Raw genomic sequence first — 13,629 nt, forward strand, 5'->3', positions numbered from 1 at the left:
CAACAAAAAATGCCCTAGTCTGGATGGCTTCACTGCAGAGTTCTACCAAACTTTCAGAGAAGAGATAACACCACTACTACTAAAGGTATTTCAGGGCATAGAAAAGAAAGGAATACTACCAAACTCATTCTATGAAGGCACCATATCCCTGATACCAAAACCAGGTAAAGACACCAAGAAAAGAAAATTATAGACCTGCATCCCTCATGATATAGGTCAGGATATATATCCCTCATGAGGAAACCCTGGTGGCATAGCGGTTAAGAGCTACGGCTGCTAACCAAGAGGTCAGCAGTTCGAATCTGCCAGGCGCTCCTTGGAAACTCTATGGGGCAGTTCCACTCCATCCTATAGGGTCGCTATGAGTCAGAATTGACTTGACGGCAGTGGTGTTTTGGGTTATCCCTCATGAATGTAGGTGCAAAAATCCTCAGCAAAATTCTAGCCAATAAAATTCAACAACATATCAAAAAAATAATTCACCATGACCAAGTGGGATTCATACCAGGTATGCAGGGATGGTTCAACATTAGAAAAACAATTAATGTAATCCACCACATAAATAAAACAAAAGACAAGAATCACATGATTTTATCAATTGATACAGAAAAGGCATTTGACAAAGTTCAACACTCATTCATGATAAAAACTCTCAGCAAAATAGAAATAGAAGGAAAATTCCTCAACATATTAAAGGGCATTCATACAAAGCCAACAGCCAACATCACCCTAAATGGAGGGAGCCTGAAAACATTCCCATTGAGTTTGGGAACCAGACAAGGATGCCCTTTATCACCACTCTTATTCAACATTGTGCTGGAAGTCCTAGCCAGAGCAATTAGGCTAATAAAGAAATAAAGGGCATCCAGATTGGCAAGGAAGAAGTCAAAGTATCTCTATTTGCAGATGACATGATCTTATACACAGAAAACCCCAAGGAATCCTCCAGAAAACTACTGAAACTAATAGAAGAGTTCAACAGAGTATTGGGATACAAGAAACTAATAGAAGAGTTCAACAGAGCATTGGGATACAAGACAAGCATACAAAAATCAGTTGGATTCCTCTACACCAAGAAAAAGAACATCGAAGAGGAAATCAACAAATCAATGCCATTTACAGCAGCCCCCAAGAAGATAAAATACTTACGAATAAATCTTACTGGAGATGTAAAAGACTTATACAAAGAAAACTACAGTACGCTTCTGCAAGAAACCAAGAGACTTACATAAGTGGAAGAACATACCTTGCTCGTGGACAGGAAGACTTAACATTATAAAAATGTCTATTCTACCAAAAGCGATCTATACATTTAATGCAGTTCTGATCCAAATCCCAAGACATTCTTTAATGAGATGGAGAAACAAATCACCAGCTTCATATGGAAAGGAAAGAGGCTCCAGATAAGTGAGGCATTACTGAAAAAGAAGAATAAAGTGAGAGGCCTTACTTTACTTGATTTTAGAGCCTATTATACCACCACAGTAGTCAAAACAGCCTGGTACTGGTACAACAACAGATACACGGACCAATGGAATGGAATTGAGAATCCAGACACCACATATGAGCAGTTGATATTTGACAAAGGCCCCAAAACAGTGAAATGAGGAAAAGACAGTCTTTTTAACAAATGGTGCTGGCATAACTGGATATCCATCTGCAAAAAAATGAAACAAGACCCATACCTCACTCCATGCGCAAAAACTGACTCAAAATGGATCAAAGACCTAAATATAAAATCTAAAATGATAAAGATCATGGAAGAAAAAATAGGGAGAATGTTAGGAGCCCTAATACATGGCATAAACGGTATACAAAACACTATTAAGAAAGCCGAAGAAAACCTAGATAACTGGGAGCTCCTAAAAATCAAACACCTGTGCTCATCCAAAGACTTCACCAAAAGAGTAAAAAGGCTACCTGCAGACTGGGAAAAAGTTTTTAGCTATGACATTTCTGATCAGTGCCTGATCTCTAAAATCTACATGATACTGAGAAAACTCAACTGCAAAAAGAAAAATAACCCAACGAAAAAATGGGCAAAAGATATGAATAGACACTTCACTAAAGAAGACATTCAGGTAGCTAACAGATATATGAGGAAATGTTCATGATCATTAGCCATTAGAGATATGCAGATCAAAACTACAATGAGATTTCATCTCACTCCAACAAGGCTGGCATTAATCCAAAAAACACAAAAGAATAAATGTTGGAGAGGCTATGGAGAGATTGGAACACTTCTATACTGCTGGTGGGAATGTCAAATTGTACAATCACTTTGGAAATCGATTTAGCCCTTCCTTAAAAAGCTAGAAATAGTACTACATACGACCCAGCAATCCCACTCCTTGGAATATATTCTAGAGAAATAAGAGCCTTTACACAAACAGATATATGCACACCCATGTTTATTGCAGCACTGTTTACAATAGCAAAAAGATGGAAGCAACCAAGGTACCCATCAATGGATGAATGGATAAATAAATCATGGTATAGTCACACAATGGAATAATACACATCAATAAAGAACAGAGGAATCTGTGAAACATTTCATAACATGGAGGAACATGGAAGGCATTACGCTGAGTGAAATTAGTTACTTGCAAAAGGACAAATACTGTATAAGACCACTATTATATGAACTTGAGAAATAGTTTAAACTGAGAAGAAAACATTCTTTTATGGTTACGAGAGGGGGGAGGGAGGGAGGGTGGGAGAAGGGTATTCACTAATTAGGTAGTAGATAAGAACTACTTTAGGTGAAGGAAAGACAGCACACAATACAGGCGAGGTCAGCACAACTGGACTAAACCAAAAGCAAAGAAGTTTCCTGAATAAACTGAATGCTTTGAAGGCCAGCATAGCAGGGGCAGGGGTCTGGGGACCATGGTTTCAGGGGACATCTAAGTCAATTGGTATAATAAAATCTATCAAGAAAACATTCTGCATCCCATTTTGGAGAGTGGCGTTTGGGGTCTTAAACGCTATTAAGCAGCCATCTAAGATGCATCAATTGGTCTCAACCCACTTGGATCAAAGGAGAATGAAGAACTTCAAAGACACAAGGTGATTACGGGCCCAAGAGACAGAAAGGGCCACATGAACCAGAGACTACATCATCCTGAGACCAGAAGAACTAAATTGTGCCTGGCTACAACCAATGTCTTCCCTAACAGGGAACACAACAGAGAACCCCTGAGGGACCAGGAGAGCAGTGGGATGCAGACCCCAAATTCTCATAAAAAGACCAGACTTAATAGTCTGACTGAGACTAGAAGGACCCTGGTGGTCATAGCCCCCAGACCTTCTGTTGCCCCAGGACAGGAACCATTCCTGAAGTCAACTCTTCAGACATGGATTGGACTGGACAATGAGTTGGAGAGGGATGCTGGTGAGGAGTGAGCTTCTTGGATCAGATGGACACTTGAGACTATGTTGGCATCTCCTGCCTGGAGGGGAAATGAGAAGGTGGAGGGGGTTAGAAGCTGGTGAAATGGACACAAAAAGACAGAGTGGACAGAGAGAGTAATTGGGAGTATGAAGCAAGGTGTATATGGGTTTTTGTGTGAGAGACTGACTTGATTTGTAAACTTTCACTTAAAGCACAATAAAAATTATTTAAAAAAATGACTTATTGGAATTTGGGACCACAATAAGATAAGGAGTAGAAATGTGGAGCCTGACAGGTTTTGTCAGTGGGTGTATATACCATGGACAACCACACTGAAGAGAAGGTATGAGTAGAGTGCCTGGTTTGGGAATTGTTCCAGGAATGTTTCCATGCACAAATATAGTTTTTTTATATTTAAAGAATGGAAATCATGGATAAGTAAGTAAATAAGCTATTTTATTCTGGTTTCACTTTGTGTATATGCTAGCCAATGTGAGGAGTTGAAACACATAAAAATATGGCTATTATACTGAAATAACCTTGAATTTGAAGGGTAGCGGTAGAGGCAGTCACATAACAGCTTTATCGCCAGCTGCACCTGAGAGTCAAAATACATGCTTAGTATAGACTTTTATTTCTCAATATTTTGCCTTTCATGATATATCATTTTTCATTATGTCCTACTTGACAACATAAATGGAAAAGCATGCACATTTTATATATGCTTTATATGCCAGGATTTTGAAGGGAGAAAATCTAAGTTTTTTTTTTTTTTTTTGCCTCAATTCGTATACCCGTTGCTGTCAAGTCGTCCCCAACTCATAGTGACCCTGTAGGACAAAGTAGAACTGCCCCATAGCGTTTCCGAATCTTTGGAAGCAGACTGCCACATCTTTTTCCTGTGGATTGGCTGGTGAGTTCGAACCACTGTCCTTTTGGTTAGCATATGAGTGCTTTAACCAATGTGCCACTAGAGCTTCTTGAATTTGATATACATATGTATAATTTTTCAATGGTGTATTTTTAAAACATTTGGTGCCAAAATTATACAACTGAATTTATAAGCATGGATGGCCTGTGTAGCAGTACTATAATCACCCAACCAATTCTACAGATTGAATGGCAGGTGGCCGAAGCAACTCCTATTTTCAGCCTTTTAAATCCATCATAAGCTAAGTTAGCATCTGTGGTAAAGAATGTTTCAATAAACAATTTTTCTGATGTGTAGAACTGAAAATATTTGAAATTCAAATCTTTAGACTGACTAAAACGTTTATTTAAAAGACAAATACACAATTTGTTATATTTCTTTTCCCCTCTAATCTTCTTGGATGAAACTCTGCATGTATCCAAAATAAAGCCACATTCATATCAGGTGCTGCTTGTTCTAAGAATCTGAAAGTCAGAATTTAAAAGAATAGGTTTTTGAGTATTTGAGATAAATGCGATACTAACCCAGTTAAGGGAGGATAAAGTCAATGAGTGATAAATAGATGGTGATTGAGCAAATATTCTGAAGTTTCAGTATAAAATATCAGAAATTGTGGCAACCAAATGAGAGGGTGAGTGTGGGACTGCATATAAACTGTAAATACTACTTCTGTTTCTAAATATCTGTAGGACAGTAGCATGAATCTTGGGTATTAAGCATAACCAGTTGGCTCAAGCTGGGAAGTTGAACATATAACAAGAAAACGTGTGTGTGTGTGTGTGTGTGTGTGTGTGTGTGTGTGTGTGTGTGAAATTCTACAAGTCAGTTGACCCAAGAACAACTGAGATCGATATCTAAACTTATTTGGCTGAGACCAGAAATCATATTAAAATTTCATTTTTAGAAGGCAATTAAAAATTACAATTCCAACAGCCCCCAAACCAAATCAAATAAATCATAGAATGAAATTAAATAAATGTTTAAAGAACCATTTTTTAAGCTCAATTACAGCACCACAAGTAGGAAAAAAAAAAAAAAAAGCATCCATGACACTCACAGATTAAAAGCAAAATGAATGTCGGAGGAAAAGTTTTTTTTTTCTCCCTGAGGCATAAAATCTGCATAGAAATTTGATACTCTATGTAAAAATTCCAGTTTTCGTAGTTCTGATTTAAGGTTCTATAACCCTTTTACTATATAGTTTTTTTTTATTATTATTATTGCTGTAAAACATGTTGTTTTCATGATACTGAACCTGGTTCAATTTTTTCATTTATTTTTATATCGATATTTAATATATTGGTCACCAGTTCTACTCAGGAAAAATCTTGGAAGTCTCTTCATTCTCACAGCATGTTCATCAGAAAATACTAATATACAAACCATAAAAGGTACAGCTCTCCTGAAAGCATATGTGTTGATTGCTTCATTGCCTGATAGGCTTTATAATAATTCTTGATGAATGACTCTTTTAATCTTCTGTCAGTGTCTACATTCTCAATAGTATTTAGTTTCATGTTTTTGGACAGGAAGGCTGGTTTACAACTAATGAAAAACTAGAGGAGTCTAAATTTTAATGGCTGATAAACTTTATACCCAAAAAGCTGGAAAATAACCTTTCCTTTTTTGCCAGTTAAGAATGTAGCAGAAATGTACGCTCAGGTAGTTCAATTAATCCTTATTTTTCTGTAAATTTGGCCTCCGAATATTTCTGGAAGGGTGGTTTTTCAAAGAAGTCACTGCTGAGACCAACTTCCATTGCAGTCTTTAGTGCTGGTCACCTGACTGTTCTCCTTCATGGCTTTATCCAGGCACTGATTACTGTTCACGTATTGTAGGGTTAATTGTACTGGCTCATACTCAAAGTTGGTTGCCTTTAGGTAGTGGAACTTGAGCATTGTGACTGGGTCATTAAATATGGAAATGTCCAAACAAAGGTCAAATGTTCTAATTTCTTTTTCGACAGTAGAGACCCTTCATTTGATCTCTTATGTAAAAACTGCATTCTTTTCATATATTTCTAAAGGAGTTTACTTAGGAGTGCTTTTTTTTTTTTTTTTTCCTCAAGTGTTTGCAAGAATTCACCAGTGTAACCATTTAGGTCTTCCTATCCTTTTCTTCTTTTGAGAATGGGATGTGTCAGCCAGGTTTCAGGCAGGAGACAGAAATCACCAAATGCATTTGAAGAGTGAGAATGTAATATAAAGAACAATTAACTAGGTGTACAGCGTTTAACTAGCTAACTGAAGGGAGAAACAATTGAGAACCTCTTCCTAGCTAACCTAGTGTTTCCACATTGAGCCCATGAATGAAAATGATATCGTGGTAGAAAGGAAGGCTATGCATGAAATTCTTGTTGAATGATTTTTTTTTTAGCTTTGTCAATGTAGAGTGTTTGACCTATCAGCAGCACAAATGTTCCTTGAAATGATACCATTTTTTGAGGACTGAAATCAATAACTGAAGCATAGTTGCTTACATTGGAACCTTCCAAATTGGAGGAGGCTGGGATTTGTCCTTACTGGGATTAAGATATGTCCTGAGTTTGGCCTGTCTTTCTTTCTGTAAGAACTTTGGCTAGCACAGCTGTCTAATGCTGCACAGATTGATTGATTTCCAACATGAAATACTGCATAATATTTTCCTGAACCAAGGGAATTCACTTTATAGCAAAGAAAGTGCACAAAAGCACACATAACTAGGAATTCCACTGATCTTACCATATATGGCAACAACTGGGAGCTGTCTATCTGATAGAACACTGGAATAGCTTTTTAAAATGACAACTGAGTCACCATTTAGAAGATGACACTGCGCACTTGAGGGTCTCTGCTTCAAGATGTATATTTGAACAAATGACCTTCAGATGTTTCTGTATCCCTTATGTTAAAAAAAAAAAAGTGTCTAGAAAACAAGGGATAGAGATAACAATGAGACCTCTCACTTTTCCCATAGTAGTAATTAGTAAATGCTCTACTGAAGAAGTAGAAATAGGTTTAAAGCAATAGATAATTCATTCAATTATGGCCATGTTAAACGTGGAATGCTAAAGTGGGATTTCTAACAGGCAAGTGGATGCAGAATTTTGGAGCTCGAAAGACAGATATGGTCAGCAAAATCTGACACAATACTGACGTTTGTTCAGTCTTTTTATTGCTATCTTCATGTCTTTGTTCCTTAATGTATAGATGGCAGGATTCAAGATAGGGGTGATAGCAAAGTCAAAAATGAACAGGTATTTATCAAGTGATGATGTGGGGAAAGGCCACACATAGAGAAACACACATGGAGTGATAAAAAGAACAACCACAGTGATATGAGCCGACAATGTGACAAATGCCTTGGATAAGTTGCCTGAGGAACTTTTCCAGACAGTGACCAAAATGAAGGCATAGGAAAGGATTAGCAGGAAGAAGGTGCCCATGCTCATGAACCCGCTATTGGCAGCAATAATAAACTCAAATTTGTATCCATCTGTGCAAGCAAGTTTTATGATCCTGGAAAAGTCACCAAAAAAGCTATCTATTTTCTTGGGCCCACAAAAGGGCAAGTTAATAACAAATGAAAACTGAGACATAGCATGGATAACCCCAGTTACCCAGGCAGTGACTACGAATGAAACACATATTTTAGGATTCATGATGTTCATGTAGCGAAGAGGCTTGCAGATTGCCGTATACCTGTCAAACGCCATGGCTATGAGTAACACCATCTCCACTCCTCCTAAGATGTGGATGAAGCATATCTGTGTCATACAGCCTTGGAAAGAAATTATTTTGTATTCATTTAAAAGGTCTGTGATCATCTTGGGGACTGTGGTAGAGGCAACACCCAAGTCAATGAGAGACAGATTGGCCAGCAGGAAGTACATAGGGGAATGTAAGTGAGCATCAAGAATCACCAAAAACAAAATGAAAAGGTTTCCTAGTATGATCCCTAAATAGAGCAAGGAGAATGTCACTGTGAGAAAAACTTTAGTTTCCCAAGAAGTGGAGAGTCCCAACAACACAAACTCAGAAATCAGAGTCATTTACTTCACCCATTGATTGGGATAGAAGAGCTGATTTTCAAATTACCTGTAGATAGGAAATGAGAAACTTTCAGAACTACAGGCACTAAAAGTTGATTTTCTATTTACTCTGCTAATTTTTTCGGTGAGTTATATATAGTGGAATTATAAATCGTTGAATTGGAAAGAAGAAAAATAAAGAAAACAAAATGATTATGATTGTGAAGAAAGTGATTCCATAAAAAGAGAAATAAAAATTTGAATATGTCAGAAGAAGGCAGATGGGGTTACTTCCCTTCTTGCTCTGTTACTAGATCTTTTGTTCTCGCTCCTGAAGAATTTCTGGACATGCTCTCCAACAGTTTAACTGAGTGTTCTTCAAGCTGTATAATCTTTGGCATTTTCTGTTACCTGGATGTTGACACTCTCAAATTAACTTGGAAATTTTCTTTAGTGGAATTTTCTACTTCACTGGACTAATAAAGTTCATCAGGTCAAAACTTCTTAATATTTTTTTTTTTCCTTTTACAGTTTACAATGAAAGTCAATTGTACAGATTCAGATTATTCATACCGTGTTGGTGGTGACACATTTTTATCATTGGTGCACACATAGATCTTTATAGTCAATAAAATATTGTATACAAGAGATCAAATGTTAATAAGCATAAAAATATTATTTAAATAAATGTAATAGTAATAGATAACATGTATTAAATGCTGCCCTCATGTTAGACACGGTACTAAGAACGTTGTCTTTTTCAAACTTAACAAAATTCTGGGATAGATACTGTTTTACGAGATTTGTCTTACAAATGAGACTGAATGAAACTAAGTCTCAGAAAGATCAGTGTCAGAGCCAAGTCTTGTATCCAGAGATGTAGAACGCCATAACCCATACTCCTACCAAGGGCGCTATGCCCTTTAACGCCACCTCCTTCAATATTCCAACCTGAATATTCCCTGGAGATCCATCAGTTAAATTTTATTCAATCCTTTACTCCCCTTGACCTATTAACATAGTAGCTCTCTTTTTAAAAATATCAAAACTCTGAATCCTGTGTTCCTTAATAATTATTCATTTCTTTCCCCAGCCCTTCATTGACAATATTATACTCACTTTTCATTCAGTTGATAAGCTGAAACCATTTCTTTTTTATAGGAAGAAACTCTGGATTCTGAATATGTACCATTATCATCACTCTTCAGTCATTATTTTCCTTGACCGTTCTGCAGGATTTAATGCTGTTCATCATTCCCTTTTTTCTGTAACTCCCTGTGCCCTTTACTTTTTGGCCATTCCCTTTTCTTTTTCTTGCCAACAGAAATGCCATTAATTCAGGCAGTGGGCTGAAATCTTGTAGTTTTATGAGAAAGTAGCCCCATCTCAGCTCAAGGGAATGGTACATGATTTTTCTAAACCAATTTCTATAATCACATGTTCTTGGCAATGGATTGGCCTAAGATGGGGCATCTGACCTGAAATTTTAATTTGATGTAAACCAATGTTGACTGTGTAGAAGCCTCTTTCTCAAATAAAAAGAAAATATTTATGTGGAGAAAGGTCCTTTTCCTGGTCCTTTTTATCTGCATTTAATGATAATGTTCTGCTTAATGATATAGCAGTTATGAGATTCCAAACCCATATACTAAAAATAATAAAGTGAAAAGTTAGAAAGTATATAGGACCCAAAGGACATGTCGAACCACAGCAATGGTTTTCCTTTAGATTATCTTGTAATGTGAGGAAAAAAAAAACAAAACTGTAATTTGTTTAAGCCTTTGCAAATCATGTGTTCTGTTACTTGCAGCTGAATGTAATCCCAGCATTTCTATGACAGCACTCCCCTGATTAAAAAAAAAAAAAAAAAAAAAATTTTTTTTTTTAATTCTCCTATTATTTCTGCCTTCTTCATATCTTTCTCTTACACAGGATTACTTTTTTTCTTTTCATCTTTAATTTTTGATGTGATTAAGGCTTTGTCCAAAGTATTTTTTTTTAATTCAACACCAGTTTACTAATTCTAAGGAGCCATCACGGCACAGTGGTTAAGCGCTCAGCTACTGACCAAAAGGTCAGTGGTTTGAACTCACCAGCTGCTCTGTGGGAGAAAGATGTGGCAGTCAGCTTCTGTGACATTACAGCCTTGGAAACCCAAAGGGGCAGTTCTACTCTGTCTTACTGGTTCACTATGAGTCAGAATTGATTCAACAGCAACGGGTTTTTGGTTTTTTACTAATTTTAACTAGTACCTAGAAGTCGATGACTTCTAAAATCTGTGGCTTTATCTTAGGACTCCGGAGTAATATATACAAAACTGTAAGTGGTATTCACAAGTGTAAGTCCCGGTTTCAACTTCAAATTAGTACTTCAAAACTGAATTTATAATCTTATAAAATGCTCTAATTATTTTGTAAATATCATTCCCATCTCCCAAATGCCCAGTATAGACACCTGTGCATAGCATTCTTGCTCTTCCTTTGCCTTCCATCTCCAGAAGCACAATTTTAATTCTCAAGTATTTTCTCAATTCATTTTCCTTCTCTTCAATTCCATTGTCATTTTCTTGCTTCCGGTCTACATATTTTTCTCATCTTTATAATAGAAAAGGCTTCTGAATTATATTTATGTCTCCAATCATACAAAAGTCTAGCCCATTCTATACTCTAAGGTCTGTCTATACAAATATCAAATATGATCATGTGACTTTCCTCCTTAAAGCTCTTGGTGGTTCTATCAAGAAAAAATTGTTGAAATCTTAAAGCACGTTGCATATGACTGAGAGAAAGAAGTCAGCTATATTTGATTTCAGAGGATTCTCCATAAAACTTTTAGGGAATGGATGTACTGAACAGTTATTGGATAAATTTCAACATCCACTCCTGATAAAAACTCTTACTAATATTGGAAGGATTTTTAAAAACATTTTTAGCAGGATTTTTTAATAGAATTTTTAAACCAGCAGTCAGTATCAGATTATGATGTAACACTAAAATCAAGAATACAAAAAGGAAATCCTGCTAACACTATAATACAAGAATGTACTGCTTTAAATTAGAGAAGAATAAAGATGAAGGAAAGGTAGCAAAATTATGGGCATTTACAAATTATACCAATGTGTACTTGAAAACTTAGTTAAATGATTATTAAATATAATATGAGCATTTTAACAAATATAATAAATTCAGTAGTAATTTTTTAATATAATGAATACATATTTCATTTATAAATGAAACTGATGTTAAAAGATGTGCTGAATGTATTGAAAATAATCTTTTCTTATATATTTGTTAACATGTATAAAAAGGAAGATCAAACCATGCTAATAGAAAAATAATAGACTTAAAACTATAAAAATATTAACTCTCACTGAACTATATATAATAACTGCAGTGGTCATGAAAAGTCTAGTGGAGTTATTTTGGAACATTACATAGTGATCTAACAGTCCATTTTAATTACTAGGGAAATTTTGAAATGTAAATGTAATGCAATGGGAGTTAGGAGAGACAAGGGAATGCTTTCTACAAAATACGTTAGAATATGTCATGAACCTTTAGTAATTAAACGATGACTAATTTGACTAAAATACAATAGATAAGTGGGAAAAATAGTCAAAATTTAATTATATACATACTAGATATTTACTGTAAAATAAAGAAGGTATTACAATTATGTAGGAAAAGGATTATTTAATAAATTTATAGTATGCAGCAGTTGTTAAACATTGGGAACATAAAGTTGTAAATATCGTACCTTACATCTTACAGCAAAATAAACTCTGAATGATTTGAAGGTAAATATAAATATAAAATTGTATAAATTAATTTTTATCAGCTTGAGTTTAAGAGGTCTTTCTAAGTTTGCTGTAAATTCAGAAATAGGTTCTTTTTAATATATGTATATTTTTAACAGAATAATTGAACCCAGTGTTGCTGTGGGACTGGGAAAGCAGTGCCTCTTCTCCACAGCTGTTGGCAATGTGGTGATACATTCATTTCTGAAGGCGATTTGGCAATAGAAGTAAAAATTCTTTTAACTGTGAGATAGAAATCCTATATTTTGAAATTAATTGTGAAAAAAAGCAAATAAATGCACAATATATATGTGAAAAATTGTTTTACCTTATTTGTCAGTATTTTTTTTTTTTACAATACCACTAATTGCAAACAGATTAACTGCTCAGGATTAAGGGACAAATTAGCTAGCTGAATACATTCATAAAATGTAAGCTTTAAATATGATTATACAAGTCTAGGTTAACTAGCATGGAAAGATATCAATAAGTCAAGGAAACAGGTATAGAGTATAAATCTTTTTAGGAAGAGGGAGAAATGGCATTTGCATGAGTAAATGTTTAGGATTTACTGAAAATTTCTGCAGCTAGTGGGATTTTTAATATTATTATTATTTATCACCAAGTTGATCTACATATTTTCAGATGTATAGTTTTTTAGTTTTAGAAATGTATCAAAACTAGTGAAGGAAATAGGAAAATATATTTAAGAGCCATTTCCTTTACTCATATAAATAATATGATGATTAAAAGCATTAACACTGCAGTCAAACTGTGCATTCCCAGCTCCCTCTCTTACTAGTTGTGTGTCCTAGGGTGAGCTACTTAACTGCATGGTGCCTCAATTTCTTTATCTGTGAAAGACAAATACTAAGAGTTTCTATCTCATATAATTGTTTTGAGGACTGAGTTGAAACAAGAAAAATATCAGAAAATGGTCTGGCATATAGTAAGAACTCAGTAACGTCTTATCTACTATGATTTTTTGGAAACAGACCTAGAGTTCTTCAGATTGTGAAAAGTTATTGAGTTCTTCAGGCAAACATAAAGCTAGCTTTTCAGGCAAACATAAAGCTAACATGCTTTTTCAAGTTGTACTTAGTTGCAGTGGAATAGCCACAACACGGGCATTACTGTTTATTTTTCTTATCCTAATATTCAGAGAGAAAGATGGTGGAAGATTCAAGATTCTTCATATACCACTTTAAGGAATATCTTGTGTTCATTTCCTAACATGGTTAAAACTATTAAGAATAAAACCAGAGGGTTATAAAACAACATAAGTGAATATTGTTTGTATAAAGAGAGTTGACAAGAGAAAAAGGGAGACAGAAAGAGAAAGCAAATGTGGGGAGCTAAAGAAGCAGGGAAAATTATGCAACGAGATTCCAGAGAATTACAATAGGTTTCCTACCTACCTGTTCAGTCAGTCACAGGTTTTATCTGCAGCAACTTCAAGGATTGAGAAACAAAGAGGTTAACTTCTTTTTTCTGATTCA

The 13,629-nt window shown here is 35.3% G+C and overlaps 1 protein-coding gene across 1 annotated transcript; it reads right to left on the reverse strand.

Annotated features, from left to right (window-relative positions):
- Positions 1-7,434: 7,434 nt before the first annotated feature.
- LOC126084431 (olfactory receptor 4F21-like) lies at positions 7,435-8,355 on the reverse strand. Its single transcript, XM_049899009.1, has one exon. The coding sequence runs from the start codon at positions 8,353-8,355 to the stop codon at positions 7,435-7,437; it is 921 nt and encodes a 306-aa protein (XP_049754966.1).
- Positions 8,356-13,629: the final 5,274 nt, after the last annotated feature.

The sequence above is a fragment of the Elephas maximus genome, chromosome 10 (assembly GCF_024166365.1).
Source record: "Elephas maximus indicus isolate mEleMax1 chromosome 10, mEleMax1 primary haplotype, whole genome shotgun sequence".
Classification (NCBI taxonomy): Eukaryota; Metazoa; Chordata; class Mammalia; order Proboscidea; family Elephantidae; genus Elephas; species Elephas maximus.

Coding starts and splice junctions, on each gene's coding strand:
- LOC126084431 (XM_049899009.1), bottom strand. CDS start 8,355: ATGACTCTGATTTCTGAGTTTGTGTTGTTGGGACTCTCCACTTCTTGG.